Source organism: Accipiter gentilis, chromosome 27 (genome assembly GCF_929443795.1).
Source record: "Accipiter gentilis chromosome 27, bAccGen1.1, whole genome shotgun sequence".
Classification (NCBI taxonomy): Eukaryota; Metazoa; Chordata; class Aves; order Accipitriformes; family Accipitridae; genus Astur; species Astur gentilis.
In genome coordinates, this window is record NC_064906.1 from 21,311,558 (window position 1) to 21,333,170 (window position 21,613).

The 21,613-nt window shown below is 42.6% G+C and overlaps 1 protein-coding gene across 5 annotated transcripts in view; it reads left to right on the top strand.

Annotated features, from left to right (window-relative positions):
* GRB10 (growth factor receptor bound protein 10) overlaps positions 1 to 21,613 on the top strand; it is a 148,390-nt gene that overhangs the window by 41,347 nt on the left and 85,430 nt on the right. For 4 of the 5 annotated variants that reach the window (XR_007509762.1, XR_007509763.1, XM_049830273.1 and 1 more), the window contains exon 3: positions 19,581 to 19,674. Coding sequence is in view for 2 of the 5 variants with exons in the window: in XM_049830273.1 (XP_049686230.1) it covers positions 19,581 to 19,674 (94 nt within the window). In the remaining 3 variants the exon portion in view is untranslated. Of the gene's footprint in view, positions 1 to 17,911; positions 17,931 to 19,580; positions 19,675 to 21,613 lie in introns of those variants that run through there. The other variant, XM_049830276.1, reaches the window with a different exon arrangement.

Below are 21,613 nucleotides of genomic sequence, written 5' to 3' on the forward strand. Positions count from 1 at the left end.
TCAAAATAGACGGCAGCTTAATTTATTCTCATTAAGCTTAAATGTACAAGGATGCTGCTTGTATAGAATTTGGCCTGGGATCTAAGTTTCTCCAGCTAACGGGGCAATATGGAAGGACCAGAGTGCACAAGCAAGCTTTTAAAGTCCTTGGGCATAGCTGAGTAAAAGAGTGCCAGAGGCGTTATTGCATTGCGTCATTCTTCTACACATTGTATGAAGAAATGAAGCTGAAATGTTGCTACTGTCAATGCAGAAAGTCATCAGATTTGTGAAATATGGTGTCAGTCAACAGATATTTTGTTGATGATGCTCTTAACAGTTTACATGTATGTGGTGTAGAGGGTTGACGGACTGCAGCAGACAAAAAGTACAAAGCAGTGAGAACATTAGTGAATGTTTTTTCAAGACATGTTGCCTCCAATATAGAGTTATGAAATCTGTCTCCCTGAGTGCAGCCCGCAAATGTTTTTTACAGATAGAGCTGATGCTGCTTGGTAGTTTTAGTGGAAAAGCAACTGGGTTTCTAGCCTCTGTCTATTTTTCTTGGAAATAAATCTGTTTAAAAAGATTGTCACAAGCAGTTGTTTTCACAAACATAGTAATAAAAGTGTGGTGCTCACCTCTTAGAGGCCATTGGAAGTGCACTTGCCCCAGCTATTGAGTGTCATCAGGATATTGTATATGAAGCAAAATAATGTCAAAGAAATTTGTATCTCACACTAAGCTTTGATATAGTTGATCACAGTTTCCCTTCTTACAAGAAATACCCATCAATTACTTTTTTTGCTGTGCCAGTTTACCTTTCTACAATTCCAAATGAAAGTCTGTACTTAGCTGTTTGCACTTCCACTTTTGTATTCTAATCCGCACAGAAGTTGGTTGGCAAAACATGAAGTGTTTTTTGACGGTGAATGTGAGCAAGAAATTTCAAGTGGCTAGGTCCACATTTCTCAATTATGTAAGATTTTTCAACCCACCAAAAAAAAAGACTCAAAGCACTCTCGTGGTCAATCATACCCTTTACTACTTATGTTCCTACTAACAGTGGTGAGGAAACAATGTAGGTGGTGCAAACCAAGTGGGGAAATTGCATGTAAAGCAGCTTAATTTTGCATCTTCCTGTTTCCTGCTCATGCTTGAACAGTAGACTGAACCTATCTTTTAATGTTGTTATATCATTATTACATACAAGCATTCTCTTAAATTTGTCCCTTGATTTAGTTCTAGTTTTCATACATGTTTAGATCTACACTTCACTACTTTTTTACTTAAGAGAAGGCATCTTGTGAATGTACATGAGTACCTGAAAGGAGGGTGCAAAGCGGACGGAGCCAGGCTCTTTTCAGTGGTGCCCAGCGGCAGGACCAGAGGCGATGGGCACAAACTGGAACGCAGGAGGTTCCCTCCGAACACCAGGCAACACTCCTTCACCGTGAGGGGTGACTGAGCGCCGGCACAGGTTGCCCGGAGCGGTGGTGGAATCTCCATCCTTGGAGATTCTCCAACAGCGTCTGGAGGTGGTCCCGGGCAGCCAGCTCCGGGTGGCTGTGCTTGAGCAGGGGGGTGGACAGGGTGACCTCCAGAGGTCCCTTCCAACCTCGATCATTCGGTGATCCTGCGAAAATAAAAAGCAGTGGACCTCTTTAGGTTCTCACTTGCATGCAACTTTGAAGATGCCACTTCCAGATTGTAAAAACACCCACGTTGATAAAAACAGGCCGTCTTCTGGTGTTTTCTCACAAAACTTCATGAGACCATTCTGAAGTAACGGTAACAATCAACTTAGCAGGCTATAGCACCAAATGAAATCCTGTATATTTTTTTCTTATGAATGGGATCTTTTCCAAATGAGTAAATATTTAACAAGCTGTTTACCAACTGGTTATTTTGGAGAACTACCAGTACGAGTGTTTTCATGTTAGTAACAGCTCTCACTTAACAAAGAGAGAAGTTGATGTACCAGTCCTAAGATAGCTTCATACTTCAAATGTCTGTGTAAATATAAGAGAATAAAAACTTGAAACATAGGAGAATGGAAGTTGGTTTTGGTTGTTTTGTTTTGTTTTAAATTGGCTAAACTATAGTCAACTGGAATTACATCAGTGATAGGCTGGGGGGGGAGGTTAATGAACCTTCCTCCTACAGATGTTCTGTGCTCTACATATGAGTAAATAACCACTGGAGAAGATTACTTTGTTTTTTAAGAGGAAGATAAGATTGCTGTGCATTTGGAGCTGTCACTTTTCAAGGAAGTGCTGTGGCTCAGATAATTCTTAGTGTTGCTGTCCATGCCAGTTGGCTCAGACAGTCCTTTTCTATCCTTGGAAAAGACCAGTGATATAATGCTGTCTTATACTTAAGTATTTCCAAGAAATATATCTAGATACAGATTTTGCTGAAAGTTATGCCCAACAGATTTTCTTGCCTTACACAGTCTAAAGGGAGACTGTGATCAAAGGAAGGACAGTATTTTATAAGCACTTATGATTTCTTTTTTTAAGTTAAAAAAGGAGGGGAAAAGAAACCCCCCAAACAACCCCACAACCAAAATCCTATGATTCTGCATGAAGCTGTTTAAGTGTGATCAACTCAGAAGAGAGTTTTTCTGTTTCTAAAAAGAAATGGTGGGTACACTTTCCAAACTTCATTGTTAATGTGATGTCTCATGGCAGGGATCATTTTTTTTCTACACTTGCAGACCATCTAGTTGTAATGCTGCAGCTGAGTCCTGCACTGAAGCTGCTGATTCAAACAAGAACAGATAGCCTAAATTCACTATGACTTCGGTGGTGGATGTGCCACTTAGTTTGTAAAGCTAGGGGTAAATACATTGAGTCCACCTAGCACTAGTTATGACTGAAAAGGATCTTCACCTGCTTCCTTTGCATCCTCTAAGAATTTTTCTTTCAATTTCTAATACAATGCAGTCTGAAATACTCTTTTAGAAGTTCTCCCTAGGTTCCCACAAAACTGCTACTTTTCAGGTGTGTCTTGCATTCCTAGCATCGCAGGTACGTTCCCTTCATGGACATGCGGGACGGAAAGCGCGGCATAGAACAAGGACTTTGTTTCTGAAGTATTGGCTTTGCTTTTTCAGGATGGAGTTTTACCAAATTGATTAGCTTTCAGGAATCCTTCATGTAGAAAAGGCCAGATTATTGGTATTAATGGCCTTTTATGCTAGGTAGTATTGATATTTTAATCGAGGCATTAAGATACAGTGTTTTTCTTCCTGGTTTTGAAAGAACAACAAGCAATCAAAGGTAGAACACAAATGCCCAGCAAAGCTCTCAGGCTTTACTGCTATTTTAAGATAGCTTTGGCTTGCGTACTGCTAAAACCAGCGTGCATATTTGAAATTCTAGTCTCTACAATGAAAAGACAAGCCTTCGGAAACAGCCAGTGGTTTTGGAGCATGCTTGGCCTATGCAAGCTGAATGTTAAACAATGACTTAAGACTCTGCTACACACTGGCTGTAGCTCTTGATGTCTTACACACTGGCTCCATTTTTTGACATAATTTTGGCAAGTGGGGGAACCTGGCAATCCTTCATGCTAGAGGCCTTAGCTCTAATAAAGCGCTTTAGTTATTAGTACAAGTAAATAGTTGTCCATTTGTGCTTCATTAATGCATATTAGTCATACAGTAAATACTGTCATGCTGGCAAGTTCCCCAGAATACTGAATACTTCTGCACAGTTCAGGAGGGGGTTTCTGACAAAGTGGTGTTGGCACCTTTCTTGAAGAAGTTCCTGAAGCTATTAGTGTAGGAGAGTGACAGACCATTATTTCATCTCACGTGGGTTTTTGTAAAACTGATACTTCAGTAGAGGCAAAGAAGTATTTTTGATGAATTTTATTCTGCTGCAGTAGGTCCTTCTCAAGTTAGCAGTTAACTTTTCTACAGTCTTCAGCTATATCTGAGGGAGGTTGCTTTGGGCTGCAGGGACTATGAATGAGGTGCCTACTTTTCTAATGAAAATAATTAGATATTCTAAAATCCCATAAGATTGCCCAATATTGTAAAATTGTAACTATATCTTTGAAGAACCTAGCACGTGCAATGGTATGAGGAAATCAAAAGTCAGCACAGTGATCCATGATCTGTTTTGGTTTCTTGAGAGATAAGACCTTTAATATAAACAGTATAAAATTGTGAACTGAAATTTCAGGTATGACTTGTTCTTTGGAACAGCCAGCATGGATTTACCAGTTGCCTTTTTATCCTTCGTGTGCCTGGCAATGACTTCAGGAGGACTCGCTCCATAATCTTGCCAGAAACTGGGCAAGGCTGACCAGCTTCTGGTTCCTCGTATCGTCATGCTTGCCCATTTTGAAGATCAATGTGATTTTTGCCTCTGTGGTCATCAGGATTTTCCTCTGATTAGTGACTGACTTTTTGAAGATAAGAGGGAGTAGCCTCGCAGTGGTATTGGCCAGCTTCCTTAGCACCTTCTAACGAGTCCCATCTGGTCCCAGGGAGTTGGTCCAGTTAGCTTGTGTGATCCATAGCCTTCCGTTGCTGTGAGTAATGGTTCAGTCCCCCAGATGCCAACACTATGCTCAAAGCACTGGGAGATGCGAGGACAAGCTTTACGAGGAAAAATGAGGCGAAGAAATCATTGATGTCTTGTGTCCTTAGCTGTTGGGTCCTGTGCACAATTGAGCACTAACTAGACTATTATTAGCCATCCTTTTGCCTTGCTTACCTGTAGAAGCATAAGCATTCCTTATTTTTTTCTTGGCATCCTTTGCTTGCTCCAGCTCTTCTGCTTGGGCAGTATCTCCGTATTCTTTCCGTGTAACCTCTTCCGGTTTTGACCTTCTTTGCATTTCAGCATTTGAGCTGAGGCAGGAGTTGCCTGTCCATTCACCCTGGCTTTCTACTGTTCCCCTGTGACTTTCTGTATGACAAAATGGAGCATTTTTGAGCTTTGAGGAGACTGTCCTGGGAGATCAGCTTGTTGTCCTGGGCCTCATGGTCCTTCAGAGCAGTCTCCTATGGGAACCTGACAGGCAGATCCATGAGCAAGCCCAAAATCTGCTTTCCTACAGTCCAGGACTGTAATTCTGCTAGTAGTCTTGCTCCCTTTGCTTACTCGTTACCTTCATCTCAGCATGGCATCAGGCTGCCACCAACCTATACCTCCCCAACTGGTTCTTCTTTGTTTGTGAGTTGACTTTGCTAGCTTGTCGGTCAAGCAGAGTGCTTCCCCGGTTGTCTCACGGATGACTTGTGATGTGAAGTTATCTTCAACCCACTCCAGAAATCTTTGTAGCATCCAGCTGGAACTGCACTGTTTGCTTGTGAGTGGGTCAGAAATGTGATTTAGCTGATCTCCAGTTTGTCTCCAGTTTCTCCTCATCCCATGCACTTGGCTGCAAAAATGGATTTGTTTGGCTTAGGCAAGACAGATAGTCTGAGCTTTCATCTTCCCCGAGATGATGGGTGCCTCTTTTGGAAACAAGCATTGATGTGGAAAACAAGGGACTTGCCAGTGTGACAGAAACCAAGGAGAACCTAGTGGTGCTAGCCAGGAGCCCAGGTGTCTCCTGGCCCACTTCTGTCCTTTGTGGCTTCCCAGCCAAGCTGTTGGTACTCAGTCTCCTGTCATGGTACCCTCCTCCTCCTCCTCCTCCTGTCTTCCCTGGTGTCACTCTCTCTCCCAAGGTTTACATCCTGGTGGGCTGTTTCCCATGCTGCCTTCTCTGAGGAGACCTACTGCCAGCTATATCTTCCCCAGAACCATCCTTGGGGCAGCGTGGAGAAGCTCCCCCTCGCCAAGTGCCTTGTGAACGTCCACCTCGGGTCCAACTGGTGCTGCTGTCCTTTGGTCACAAGTGCCCCTGGCTCCAAGTCTTTTGGTGGGGATAGGCATGAGGCACTGGAGTCCTGGCCAGATGTTGCCCTTTCCTCTCCACTGGGGACCCATTGCAGAAGAGATGCCACCTTCCATGCTCAGAGCATGAAGAGGCAGAGGCGGGTCGGGAAGTAAGGGCTGATACAAGCTTGAAATGGACGAACTGTTGTATTGGTTGTAAAGAGACCGTGCCTAACCAGGCAAGGCTAACTTCTCCCTTTCCTGCATGTGGGTTTTCTGGCTCTTCCACCCCTCTGGCAGAGCCCTGAGCTGCCCAGGGTTTCCTTGAGTGGTTGTCCACAGGCCGATGGAGAGTCGTGCCTGGGGAAACTTAGGAGAAGACATTTTGGCCCTCCTGGAAGGAGATCACCGCCTCTTTCTGGAGGACGTCTTGGCAATGATGATGTCAGGAGGCAGTGACTGTACCTGTGGCTGGTCCACCTCCGTGGGCTCTCTTTCCTAATTGGCCTCTATGGGCTCTGGGTCTTCTGCCACCCAGTTGAGTGAAGCCCTTTAGTCCTGCACAGTCCTTCCGTGTGCTTTTACCCTGTTCTCCTCTGCATATTCTTCTTCTTCCAGAGCCCCTCTCTTGGGCTTATCTTTCCTGCACCAGCAGGGAAGCAGAATCCCTTGGCAAGGCAGGAGTGGTTGCTGTGGTCGCACCGCCATGACCACTTGTCATGGCCTGTTGGAAAGATTTCTGAAGCAGGTAACTCTAGGATTGTGTTACATAGACATTCTTCGGTGTCTCGTGTTATTTGTACCTGTTGGATCACTTCAGCTAGTCTTTTGAATGTAGCAGATTACCCATTTATTAAAGCAACTTACAGCACGTTTACCTGCCCACACATGCACACTCAATTTATGTGAGATTTTTTTCCTGCAAATTCATGACAGATTCAGAATTTTTCAAACCAAATGTTAGTGTCAACATTTGAGGTAGTCACCTTAAGTCTTTTGTAGCTGGAGGCACTCATAGAGCCTGTTCTCTAAGGTGAAGGCAAATTAAGACTTCATAGTACCCATTTCTCTACTTCTGACCATGCAGAAGTGTAAGGCAGTGTGTGGCAGGTTTGGGAAGAATGCCTTCCTACATGCGTGGTGATGAAACTTCTGTATGAAATATGGTGGGCTTGTTTTTTTTTCCCTGACATGAGCAAATGGTTAACTAAGTGTGCCAAAGATGTTCTGAAAAAGGCATCTCTTGCAATGTTTTTTTTTTTCTGGAGTCCTTTATGTCCTCAAAATTATGACAAACTGCTGGCTGTTGAATATGAATTGGCTGGATGGTTTAGTCGCAAACCATAACTGCTATGCTGGATGAGAGCAGGTTGGAAAAATAGTTTTCTGACAGCATATCTTTTAGAGCATGACTTGCCCTGGAGATTAAAATAAACCCAAACCCACAAGACCAGAAACTTCTCATCGACTGTCCCACTAGTGTCTTCTGGAACATGTGTTACTAGGATGCAAGATTATACATATGCTGTCAGTATTGTGGTGGTGTGCTAATGAACTCCAGGTAATTTGCCACAGTTAATTTTCTTGTGTTAGCTAGATGTAATGGTCTTCAGTTCAACTGTATCCAGAAGGTGTGTTGTTCCTCTCACGCACAGCTTGCTTCTGAAGCCTAGTTCAAAGTTTTTTCTACTTTCTTCCTCATCGCATGATTCGGTTTTTTTATTTGATCTCTGGTTTGACTTTAATCTCGGCAGGAATCTTTTCCACTACCTCTATTCCACAGATCTGCATTTTTGGGTTAGAAAGAATAGCTCAAAACTAGAGGAAGCAGTATAATAAATACTGATTGTGCGGTAGAAGTTATCACCCTGAAGCCTGGAGTTAATCACCATCTCAGCTGAAGCACGGTAGCTGTCACGTGCAAGCTGCTAGCCCCTTGAACTGCAAAGTAAATAAATCGCATTCCCCCCCACCCCCCATTTCAGCAGTGGTTTCAAGGAAGACAAAAGAAGAAAGGTGTTTTAAAGCTGCTTTAACACTGATTGAACAGCAGTTCATCTGATTGCATCCTATCTTCCTCAGAGTGAAAAGTAGAAATCCATTTTCAGAAACGTTCTTGTGGTTAGTAGCTGTAGCATTTCAGCATTGCTAAAGCCAGCATGATCAAACGTTGTGCATAGGGCAGTATTATAACTGTGGGATTTCTTGAACTTTTCTTCTAGCTGACCAGCTTTGCAATCTCTGAAATCTCTCCCTGTTTGGAGACCCTGTACCTGGGCAGGTCTTGTTTGGGGTGGTTTGCTTGTTTTGTTTCATGTGCTACCTTGGCAATTTTTGGCACAACAGACCTTTCCTCTTTTAGCATACTAAGGTAGTTATGAAAACTCCTTGATCTGTTGAGGCATTAACGTAGCCCAGTATTCAGAGGATTTGTGCAGAATTAAAGTAGCTGCTGCTGCTAACCATGTTGAAGCATTGCACTGTCTGCTCTGATGTGCTGTGGGTAACTCTGTTGGATGTGTCCAGTAGGCGTTGGCAAAAAGTGGGGAGAAGCTGTACAAAATAAGTGGTCACTTGACACACGCTGTGAACAACTACTTAAAAACCAAACCAAAACAAAAACCTTCCAAGCACGAAGAGGTGGTTGACGTACTTGCTTTTAGCAAGCAGGTTTTTTTCCAAGCGCCAGTTTGTGCAAAAACTAAAGATTTACACTTTGTATTGGGTTTTCCTGGGACAGCTTGCAACTTTACATGTAACATGTTACTATTTAAATGCAAATTGCTGAGCTTTTGCAAATTTTCTTCCTTTAGAGAATGTTAAGTCAAGAAAGATTTTCTGATAAAGCCATCTTCTTGATACAGGATAACTGGTAGAGCTACCTGCAATTAGCTCACTTTCCTCAAGGAGGGGAAAACATGGCAGCCACCACATTTAGAGAGAGATATATATAAAACCATATATATTAATACTGGAACAAATGTAGCTAGCAATTAAGCACATTTAATATTGTACCTAGATTTTTTTAAAATCAGACAGAGATAGGTAAAGTATCCAGAGCATTGAGAGAAGTTCTCAGGCTACAAAGTACCTTTGAGCTGTTTGGCTTTTAGTATAGTCAAACTAGTTACTTCTTTCTTGTATTCTGATAAGAACTCTGAAAATGTAGAAAATACTACAAGTTTTTCATTTTGAGAAATGGGGATAAGACACCGGCACACTGAAATATCCAGGACAACCCCTGTTGTTAGTCTTAGCTTAATTTTTCGTGTGTTTTCTTTCCAACTGTTGTGAATTTACAATTTGTACATAAGCAGCACTGCAGCATAGCTTGTATTAGAAATATTATCCAACCGGTGCTAACACTTGGGGACAGTGACTCTATGAAGTCTAATAGAGCATCACTGTTGACAATTTTTTTAAATTTTTTTTTTTAAAGGAAAACTTTTGAACATCAGTGTGAAACGTGTAGTGATGTGACTTTCTTAAAACTGCAGGTCAAATGAGATTCAAACATGATTAAAGACATGCAGAAATATAGGCATCTTGGTTTATTGATAATAGTTGGTGTTTGGTTTTTTCCCAAGGGCTTGCAAAATAACCTATTACTGCAATGTAACTAGTACAGAAGAACTTTATTATTTTTTTTAAGTACCCATATATTGTAGACTATTTCTTACACCATCATTTTCTCCGCATAAATTACGTTACTGATTTGCTCTGAGAGAGTGGAACCCTGCCATTTGGTTAGGGGAGAGCACAACGGTCTGTTCCAATACAAGATCTGTTGCTGGGTTGTTAATCATGAAAAGGCATGATTGCTGTTCTTTAGACATGTGTCTGTGATTCCTGTGGGTTTTTTTTAATAGGTTATGGAGCTGTCAACTGAGATGTAAAAATCTTTGCCCCATGTCTGAGATTCTTAAATATCTTCTTTTTGGTAAGGCTTGCTGTTCTGGAGATGTGTAAATAGAGTTAGTTCTGTATCTAGCTGAAGGCAAGTCATCTGAACTACAGCTATCCTTGTCTGAGTTGGGTAATTATTTCTGGGGCAGATTGCACCATGTAACAGGTAAGCGGTCCTTCACCTAAGCAGGAAGGTGTGTGGTCATTAATATTTAGGATCATAGGTTTGACTAGATGGAATAGCCATTTCTAGATGTAGTTAATTACTTACCTGGTGCCAAGGATCGCTCTTCAGGGAAGGAGGGGAGGGGTATCAAGCACACCCTAAATTGCAGCAATTGAGCAAGTTGGCTAGAAAGTGGAGAGATAAGGTCCGTATCGCTGATAGTTGAAGCAAGTAAGGATAGCAAAGTAGTCTTGTATGAAGTTGTTCAACATGACACTTGAAATTCATCAGATTTTCAGTTTGAAGACCTGAAGAACAATTTCATTAGCAATCTAAGAGTTACTTTGCTCACTGGTGTCTGCTGAATTTTAATAGTCTGTGTGAGCACAGTGGCTCTTGCCCCGCAGAAGGTTTGTCATTTTATCAGCTCTGTCAAGAGCTGTGAAGAATCATCTTCACCTATTGGCCGTTCAAACCCTCAGTTTGAACCTGGACCATCAGGAAGACAAAAGGGGATAGCGCTATTGCCTGTAAGAAAGCAGACCCACATTCGGATGGGATAAATTCCTTTGCTCTGTGTTTCATGCTACTTTCATTCCTTTGTTAGAGTTTCATCAGTCTTGAGTTTTCAGGGCTGCATAGCTATAAGGATGCACAGACTTGAATGTAATTTAGGTTTTCTGCCTGTGGTTGCTGCTTCCCAAAGTGTAGAGATTTGAATATCTATTCTTAAAGAGAATGTGCTTGCATGGAAATAGAGGTTCCTGCAACCGAGGTCGCATCCTCTGTTCCCTCCTCCCTCCCCTGGCCTGAGACACACAAACGTGTTGCCGCAGTGCCCAATCCCGGAGTCCACCAGGTCATCCTTCATCCTTTCAAGCACCGAGCCTTCCAAGGTTAACGCGGGCCGTCCTCAGCCAGCGCGGGGACAGACTGTCCGAGGCCGTTTGCAGAATGCCCCCCGTCCGCTTGGTGCGGGGGTGCTGTCAAAACCTGACTCCCAAAGCCAGTGCTCTTGGGAGCAGCTGGCCAGCAGCTCTGCTATAACTGGAGCTCTAGTATATTTGATGCCAAGTAGAACAGACGAGCTACCTTGTATTTCACAGGTCTGAGCGTGGGGAGGGCAGTAGGTTGAGAAGGATCAAATATCCTGTACCTGCTTTCTGCGTGTTACGACTTCCCCCCAAAGAGCATGAAGAACATGTGAAGACTTTTTATTTTTCTAGTGCAAGCTAAAAGAAAATTTTGAAGGCGCTTTCTCAGAATGGACAGGTGTGTTAGCAGGTGCGTGACATGCTGAAATTTTCCATTGCACCTGGGTACAAATATTCCCATTATATTTCTTTTCATCTTTCTGGTGAGGAAGGAATATACTCTGACTATGCACTTCAGAAACTTGGACGAAACGTAGAAAGTGACCCTGGTAAGGATTCTAGAATAGAATAAAGGTTTTATGAGCAACAACACATCATTATGGGTTGCATTAGTCCCTTAGATTGTGTGAGCACCATCTAGTATGGTAGTTAACACCTATGGATTGCTAAGTTCATTAGAGCCTTGCTGTGCTTTTAACTCAATTTAAGTAGTGTAATCTATTAAGTATCAGTTCTTTGATAAGAGAAGGATGCAAAATCTCACTGAAAAGCCTCTTTAAAAGAGGAGGAATATGACGTATTACTTCAGTTTACTTTATACTTTCTCAGGGTAAGAAAATAACTTTTTTCTGTTTAATTCCTGTTGGTAAATACAATTCTCTCTCACAGAAAACAGATTTTTCAGGGACATTATTGATTCAGTCAGTATTGACCAAAACCAAAGAGCTTGGAACATGCAGTAAATTAGGGTTTTGGTAGCTTTGTCAGTGGCAGTCCCTTGCCAGTGAGAGTGACTTTGCTTTGGAGGTAAGGCTAACTTACAATTAAGTACAAGCTAAAGATACATTATCAGGATCTATGGGCACCAGCAGAAGAAACAGAATTTCCATATAAGTGTGTAATTTTCTACTGTGAAGAATTTGCTAATATAAACTTCATTTATTCAGTGGTGTTTTGTTAGAAATGAAAAGGAACCTGGTTTATGTTTTTAAAAAAGAGGCAAAAGTTACTTGATGAGAAAGTAACTGCTTCATTTTTCATCAGAAAGTAAGTGCTTTCTAGCTGAAGACAGCTCTAAGAAGTGATTCTTTTCACCAAGAACCTTGTGCGTTTGGGTTTTTTCTGTATTTCAAGACTTGATTTTAGCTGTAAACTATGTAAACTGTCTCTAACAGCCACAGTGGTTTTAGTCTCATTAAAAATAGAACAAAGCTTTTAGCATTTCTAAGCCTGTCAGTTGGATTCCCTCCTTGCTAGCTGATTAAAAGACAGCAACCATGATGCATTGAATTTGCTTCTACCATAATAAATGGCAGTCTGGTCCAAAAAGTGCTCACTGTGCGATACACTATCCATTTTCTCTGTGCAGAGTACCGGGAGACAGCTAAATTCTTGCAGAAGCGGTTAGTTTCTAATAAGAGAGGACTGGATCTAGTGAGAGAAATTTGATTTGACCTAGTTCTTGCCAAATTCTGGTTTCAGTAGTGTTGAGAACCCTGCTAACGCCAATTTTGCTAAGACCAGCCTAGAGAAGCTCAATCTGTAATGCTAGCGTGTATGCGTGCTGTAGAAGTGTATTGCTGAAGCTGTCGGCTAACATGGTATGCTCACTCCTGCCTTACTGGAGAAAAGCCTTTTGTGAATAAACTGCTGCTACCAGATACTGTTGGAGGTTGCTAATCATGGTCCAGCTCTTGCCAGATTAGATTTATTTATTTCCTGAGGGGCCAAAGAGCCACTTTTTTTGAAAGAAAGAAGCTGGCTAGCAGCTAATAGCAGGTTTTGGCATGAAACAATACTGCCGTGCAATTGCAGTGCAGTATTGCAATAGACTGCAGTTGCAATACAGATAATGACAATCACATAACTGGTAATACTCCTTAAAATAAATGTGAAACACCTTCAGAAAAACAAGCTTCTGGCTCAGCTATAGCAGTATATTGTATAACCATATCAGTCCGTGTATTTAAGAAAGCTTTTTTTTTTCCCCCTTGGTGTAGGAGAAGAAACACTTCACTGACTTGGGGTACACACTATCGGGTTTTGGCGTTGACAACAGGGTCCAAACCCCCAGTTTTTTGCTGAATTGAAGGACTTTCTGGTCAGTGGGTTACTGAAACCCAGACGGGGGTCGGGAGAGAAGTTCCTCCTCCAAGGTCAAACTGGCAAGCCTTTCTGCCTTCCCCTGTATCATGGGATGTAATATAATTCCTGTGATTCATTTAACAAATTCCCTGCTGCTGCAGAGACATAGACCACAGACGCAGGTCTGTCTTGTCTGTCAGTCTCTGTCATTTTCCTTCTTTCTTTGCTAATTCCTGGTATGTAGTGTTTCTTGTGGCTGTCGTGTATGTTGCGTGGCGGGCTGCTGAGGATTGCATGAATGTGTGGGTAGCAGTGGGTCTGTGCGCCCTGCCAGGTTATCGCGTGGGTTTGGTGATCTGCAGCACTGAGGATCACACATACTGTGGAGTGTTGGGAGGATCGTGCTGCTGCCTTTGCTACTCCGGTAATCCCAAACTGGGTTTGTTTGTTCCTGGTCTCTAGGGTTATCGCTCTCGGTCTTGATAGCCAGTACTGTAAAATCAGAAGGATTCCTGCAGTTAGTGGCTTTGCTACTTCAGGAGAGAGAGACCGACTTTTGACAAAGCTAAGTGGCTTTATTTTAAGCCCTTGTTTGTACAAGCTCTCTTAGCAATGGGAATGCTAAAATTCTAGGTTCACGGTTACTCTGTTGACTTACTGAGCCTTTCACTTGGCTCTTACCTAGTCAAATGACTATAGTTAAGAGGCAGGAAACCTAGTTACAGGTCTTTAATTATGTAATATGTGGGTTGTCTGAGAATGCGCTTTAAAGTTTTTTTGCCTGGTGTGCAAAGCCTGTTTTTTCTTTATTTCTGTGACATGTTAAGCGCTGGCCCAGGGAAGATGTGATTGGAGCTCTGGAAGACAATAAAAAATATGAACTGTGTTTGAATAAACTTGAAATCATTTGCAAAGCAGGGACTTTGGACAAACCCAAGAGACGTGCTCTTCCCTCATGACTGTACTTGGGACAAATTTCCTCAAGCTCTGGGGTGTTAGCAGGCTGAAAATGCATTGTACCAAACAGCTATCTGGTAGGGGACTGTGCTGCTGTATTTAGCCACTAAGAAGGCCAGTGACTTGAATCTTTTAAGAAAGGAGCATCATATGCATTACTAATTGATCAAGACTGTGAAGTTTGGATTTAGAGCTTGAACATTGGTCTGGATCTGTCAGGTGGATTTCCTCCTGTAATAGCCTATGGGTTTGCCTTCACAGGGCTAGGAGTAAAATTGAGTGACAGAACAGAAATTCTGTGGATGGCTGTGGGTACCAGTAAGCTACAGGAAAGTTTACTTAAATTAATAGCTGCCTACTCGGCGCTTACCATAATTGAATCTGTTCTCCTCCTTGTACATTTGATGCTTTAAGTAAACCAAAGCTGCAAAATGATGGTATAAAGCAGCATAGCTTAGAAAACAATGCAGAAGGTTACTTTACATAAATGCAAATAGTCTTTTGTTCGGGAAGCGAAGGATCATATGAAGCAGCCCTCAGAAGAAATGCTGCCTAATCTGTTTATTGCCTAAGGAAACTCCAGAAGCGTGTTAAGAATGGCAGTACTGGGTCAGATAAAGAAATGTTCATCTACCTCTGTGTCCTTCATCTGAGAGCAACAAGTTGCAGCTACAGAGTGTGTAATTTCTGAACGTATTTACTTGCTGCTTCTGGAGCCTGGAGCTGTGTCCACTCTTTCACAGCCCCTGGTGGACACCTTGTCAGTGAATTGTAATAATTGCTTTTTTGGGAAACCATTACACGTGAACACTTCGCGATAGTTTCCTCGGTCTGCGCTAGCAGCAGGTACTTCTTTTTGTTTTGCACAAGTTGCCTGACCGGAGTAAAGCTAAGGTGGCTCAAGTAATGACTTGGCTGATTTTCTCTTTATGCTCAGCTAGTTTTCGGACACCTCCCTTGGCGTGATAAGGTAGCACCAGCAGGTAGGCAGCGAGCTCCTGGCACGGCAGGAGTGCCTCTGTGCAAACTGAGGCGTATCTGCCTTGATAGTCTCCTAAACCGCAGCGGGGCCCATCCCCACGTCTGACTTGACTTTCTGTTGTGCTGGACGGTGTACAAACATCAGAAGTATGTCATGATCTTAATTTGTCGCTGTGGGACTGCTGGCATGAGTACGCGTGACTCTTGCTCAATTGAACCTTTTGTTCAGGGGCATGGCTGTGTGGGTTTGCAGACAGCTACAGTAAATCCAAAACCAGGGACTGTCGTCTTGGTGGTCTGGACGTCCTCGGTCTGGCCGTGCTCCCAGGAGCTTCCGAGAAGCTGTGCTGCCACTTGTAGCCTTCCTTCATCTCGTAAACTTCCAGCAAGTGCTGAAGTTGGAAAAAGTTGAAGCCTTCAGTAGAAGGGGATTTCCAGACCCCTAGAGAAAGCTACTCTGTCTGCTCATGGCAGGTCCTTTTGTTTGCAAAGAAAGAAAAAGGGAAGTATACACGATCCTTTATTATTTGTACTTTTGGATCTGCTTCCTCCCTCCTCTAAGCCCTATTTACCTGTAAGATTATCCTAAATTACTGACGGGATAACCTTTGCTGAAGGGACCAGGGTGAGAGAAGCAGCAGTAGAGTAGAAGCAACATGCCGGTCAGCCTAATAATGCTGTCTCCTACTGATAAATACTCTTCCGAGCTAAACTGCAGGTGGGAACTGTAGCACTTGGAGCCGAAGAAGTGATTAAAGAGCACGTGCAGACAGCAGAGCTGCTGTAGTATATGGCTGTCTGATTCTCTGATTAGAGCACCAGGTTTAACGTTTTCTTTGATAACTGAAATGCTTATCATGCTAGCACAAACAGCAGCAAACATTGTATGTCATAGTTGAAGGAGTGCAACTTGAAAGGCTTGGTTATAGATTGAAAAATAAATCCAGATTGTCCTGGTTACTGATATGTAGAGATAATGCTGTCTATGAGCGGACTTTGGCTCTTAATGCGATGCAAGCGTGTTGCACTTTGCGTCATGCAATGCAAGTTTGCAAAAGGACACTGAAATCTAACCTGTAATGACGGTGTGTTTGGCTGTATGAAATGCAAATGCTTTAACGGACTGTAAAAAATTAACACTGCTTCAGATCCTTCTAGCACTCTTTCTAGCCACTTGATTAAATCATCCTTGGTCCCAGACGCTGGCTGACAGAGAAAATAGTACATGCAAACAAGTCAGGGAGGGCTAATGCTCAGCTAGCTTCTAAAAATACTATAATAGCTGGATGGTACAGTAAGTTAAGTAACATGCTTTAATTTCATATTGAGAGCATTTATTGGAAGAGGAGGGAAAGCTGGGGATTAAAACGCGGAGCAAACACATGACTTACCGGGAGCCCGGTTTCAGCGGCGGCGGGGGGGTCCTGATGGACCAAAGCAGGTGCCCACCTTGCTGAGGGCATCGGCCACGGCCCTGAGCCCCAGCACAACGAGGCCGCTGGCACGGAACAATTATATAACTTTCCCCCCCCCCCCCCCTTTCTTCTTTTAACCTTGTTCCAGTGTCTGTCTGATCTCTGCTGCAGCTGGACAAGTGCCACTGTTTGTGCACAACGGACACAAACAGATTCTGGAGGGTCATGTGAAACTACCCCGAGCTCTTTAAATCTCACCGCCCTTACCTTTTCTCCTCTGCTGCCTGCATTGCTTTAACAGGTGTGGTTTTGTTTATGCACGGCTGTTGCTTTACTTTAGCACCTGGGTTCTGCTGGCCCTCAGCGCCCGGAGAAAGCCTTTGGTTCCATGCCTTGCTCAAGCCACGGGAGAAGTCCGCGGACCTTTTGGGCAGGGGTTTGCACCTGCAGAAACAGGCAGGGGCATCAGCTTTGTGAGAGCAGCACCAGCAATCATTCGTCATTGAAACCTCTGCTGCTGAACGCTTCGGTATATCTTACCAAGCTGACCTTGGCTTAAGCTTTGTGAATGAGGCCTGTGGTTCTCAGCATCTTCTGTACAGCTGTAAGGTGATTCCAGAGAGGATGAATCTTATTCCTGTAAATTATTGGCAATTGCTAGTTAAAAAAAATAATCTGCTTTAATTGGAAAGTTATGGGCTTGCAGCCAGCTTGTCAGCCTGAAATAAGGTGGTCTTAGTGAAGTATTCACAGGTTACCGCTGTGGGAAACCCAAAGGTAAAAAGATGCATTTTGGCCACATCTCATCCTCTGTTACTGCATAGTACTGCACAAATCTTGCCTTCCACTTGGGACTTGTATGTCTTGGGACAACCAAAAACACATTTAGGTGTGTAACAAATAGCTTATCTGTGGTTTTTCTGTTCCACCTTTCGTTACTGTTGGGATGCCCTGTTGCTCTTCCCAGCCGAAAGGCAATACGCAACTGCATCCACACGTTGGATGTCAGGACTTGTTCCTGGGAGGTGGAACTGACGCCGCTAAACTGCGTCAGCAGGGTTTTACCTACACAATAGAAGTACGTGATTTGGAATTGCATGGGGGGAAACGCACGAGGAAAGCACTGCATTAGGAGGAAGGATGTTCTGCTGCTTTGTTCTTCATGCCTGAGATGTTCACCTCTCAGCCTTTGTACTAGGTTTGAAATAACTGAAGAGCAATCGACTTCAGCTTTAAGTTTTGACTGAAACTTTTCCTAGATAAACATCTCCTCCCCTCTGGTGTCCTTGGAGCCTTTGAAAGAATTATGCTAAACTTTCTGGGGAGTAGAGTCTTAAATTTGTATGTGCTTTCTGCTTCCTGCAGTGGCCTTCTTGTGCTGCAAGCCCCAAATTTCCTGCCTGAATTTAAAACGGAGATGTTGTGGCCCAGGTCAGCGCTGGCTGTGTGGTATCCCAGAGAAAATGAGACACATCCAGTGAAAACGACTAGTGCTCCAGAAGTGGTAATAATGTCAGGATGCGGTTCCAAGAGATTTGACAGAGACAGGAGCTTATGAGTTGCTTGTTCCTAACATGTATTCGGTTAGCTCCAGTGAAAGAGCTAACAAATATTGCCATGTTTCAAGAAAGTAAAAACAAATACAGTCATCCTGACAGGAGGTCTGATTATTTTTTTTTTCTTGATTCTTAAGAAGCAACTAAAGAACTTGTGTGATATTAGCTAGATGTGGCTCATGAAACAGCAGCCAGTGTCACAAAAAAGACAGTGGCAAGGATGTAAAGAGCTGTAAGGGGAAGTGGCCAGTATGGAGGCAGAAGGCTGAGTGGTCTCAGTTGTATCTGGCATAGATAGATGGATGCCATATGCATCTTATCGTATATTGTTTACTTGTAAAAACCTCCCTTGGTCTTACCACTGCTGGCAGTTCTTGTCTTATAAACGCCTGTGGGCTCCTGAATTGATCCCTGATGGTGAAGGCACTCAAGAGTGGTGCTGGAGTACTTGAATCAAAGCTCAAGTTATCTGCTGTTTGAGATAGTCTCTCTGAAGAAGAGATAATATAGTTTATTTCATATCCTGTGTAACTATATACAGTTCTTACACCCAAACACTACATCCATTATGGTTTTGAGCATTGGCTTATATTCTGTAGCTGGAAATGTTGGGCTGAGAGCTCACGGTTGCACACAGTTGAATTGCCACTCACTGCGTGCATGTTATTGCTCTGCCATTAATTACAACGTCATTTGCTGTGAAGGTGGTTCCTATGTTTTGACATAAATGCGGATCATGCTGTTGTGTATTTATCCCACACTTTGGGCAGGAACATGTATACAGTCACGTATATCACTGCTACAGGGTTTATGGGCAGTGATATATTAATGTAGTCAACTTCATGCACTTGCTTCTGTTTTTCCGGTATATGCAAAGGTATGCCAACTTTGTAAAACTGTGTACCTGCTCTAAATTTCCTTCTTGTACTTCTAAAACTCAGCGTGACTTATCTTGCTTTTCGTATTATATTTTGATTTTCCTGCTTTCTCCTAGTCGTCTTTTTTGGCAAGTTCTGTGAGAAACAGTGGTATTTTAGACTTAGCCAAATTCAGTCTCTGTTAAAACTTCTTGAAACCTGATCTTGTGAGAGTTCTAGTATGAAGAAAAAAAAAAAAAAAAATCCAGGTTGGCATCCAGAGCTATGGATGTTTATCTAAACTGAACTTCTGATTCCTCTTGAGGTTTGGTAGTTCACTACTGAATCTGTTTCAGTCCAGTTAATTAGTTACAAACCCCTAAGCCACAGACTTGGAATTAAAGAAAACAAAGCCCCAAGCCTCCACATAACTTGATGCAAGAAGAAACTTTTGTTAAACCAAGAAGTGCATTTACATCACTGTTTCCCAGTTTGAAATGCAAAACTGATGTACAGATGAGCCTACAGCATAGTTATTGATTCTGGATTCGTGCCACCTGTATTAATGTGTTAATCTAGTGTCTCCCTATAGTGCCCCCCTCACCCCTGACATTGGTTTCTCCTTTCAGAGGTATGACAGGGATTTTTCTCTTTGTATCAGTGGTTTGGCTATGTGCAGCGTAGCTTATAGGAGTACAGAATGCCTTTTTTTGATAAGAATTCCTGCTCTTCTGTTTTTAGGACAATGTAGATCAGACTTCGGCTCATGGTCGGCGGGATCTGGTGGAACCAGGTTTCCAAGAACCATCTAACCGCATCTCCCTGAATCACCAAGGTAAGGAACAGTGGGTGGGAATCCAGGCTCCTTGGTGGAAAGCCAGGACGCTTCATAAGCAGAGATAGTTTTACCTCCATGTTGCTGTTTCTCCTTCTCATTTAAAAAAAAAAAAAGGTAGTTCTGGGTGGTTGGAGGAGGAGAGCTGAGAAATAGTTTTTTGTCACAACTGTCCTGTGAGCTGTGGATGAAGACCGTGAAGAACTTGTGGTGCATCTCAAGCCTTGTAGCCCAAACTGGGATTGCTAGCCTGGGTGGCAGGTACATTCTCCTGTTTTTAGGAGGGGGGAGGAGGGAAGTACTGAAATTGAATTCAACATTTGTAATGTTAAAGTTGCATTTGAAAAATATTTGATTGCTATAAGAAGGGTTCAGGGCTCTGGCTCAACTTTAGGAGGAAAGAAAAGTATGTTTACTTGCTTTGCATGACAGAAATCAGCGCATTCTGGGAAAAAAAAAGTCCTGAACTAGACGTTGTAAAATAAATCTTAAAAGTCTTTCTTTGCCAATATCTGTCTGTTCAGATACCTGAAAAAAGACAGTTACTATTATAGCAGGGACTTTTTAGCTCAGCTTTATTTTTTTGGCTTTGAAATAATTAATGATAGAGAGTGCCGTCTTAACCGGTGAACCCCCTTGCCCTCAGGGTTCGTGACGGCTTAATTTGGAACCAAGTCCTTGAAGGTCATCTTCAAATGTTTCTTCGGTGCAACAGCTAATAGTATTGCAGTCAGCGCAAGGCTATGGAAATAAAAAAGATCGTAAACTTGTTACTAAGTATGTCATATTTGGTAAATATTTTAAGTTTTCCTTTCAAAATCCAGCTGCTTCTGTTTGCCAAGGGCAGCAAGACCAGAATTTCATGACTTGTAGATCCTCAAGACTATTTAAGTTTCATAAACAAATCCCAGAATATAATAAGGGTTGTATTTTAATTTACTCCCCTCCCCAAGTCTTCCAGTTTTTTAAAGCTTTGCTTTCAATTGAAGGTAACATGTTGCCACGTTATCCAATCTAAAACTTCTAGTAGCGCAGGCAGTGTGTTGTGGCATGCTTGCATGCTTACAAAACAGAGTTTATAAATGCCATTTTGCGTTCGTATTAGAATGGTACTGTTACATTAATTTCACCTACCTTGGGATGCACAAATCCTGGAGTAGATCTATACAGGTGACTTCTTCTGAACCTATTTGTAAATGCCCCCCTTTAATCAAGGGATTTTTTTGGGGGAGTGCATCCTGTGAGGTCTGAGTTCATGCGTTAGAGTGAGAGTATGTGAGGCTGCTGCTTATGAAGTCTGAACGTTTATTGAAGAGATAGGTAGTATTGCATTTTGTAGCCTGACATTTTCCTTACAGAGTAACATTTCATTTTCAGATCTTCCTTTTCCTCTATCAATATTGTAGTACTGCAGAAGGATCCATACAGTGTCGCCTGATGGGTGGCTCTGCCTCAGCTACTTTGAGACAAATGTCTGTATGCAAACTGGTCCAAATTAATTTAGGAAACAGCTATCTTTAAAGAGAATGCTCTTTGTAGAGTTACTGGCTGTTTAAGGCCTGCTTATAAAGAAAGACCCTGTTAATGGTTTTCCCAATAGTTTCTGAAATAAAGATCGCTTTTGCACCCACAAATTTTGGGGGATTTTTTCCTACGTCAGCTGACTGGCAGCAATCAAATCCAGTATTTCTAGAATATTTTTGATTTTGTTGCTGAAGTAGGTATTTAACACATTATTAATCTTGCTTACCCCTGTGACCATGAAGCGCTGTTCCGTTAGTGCCGTGGATTAAGAACTGAAACCTGAATGCCCAGCAGTGGTCTTTGATGCTGCGCTGGGCTGTAGTGCTTCTGTCTTTTTGCAGTGTTGGCGCGAAGTAACATGCCTTACAAGCATGATTACCTGCTGCTTCGGTATCTTCTTGAAAATGGAAGTGAC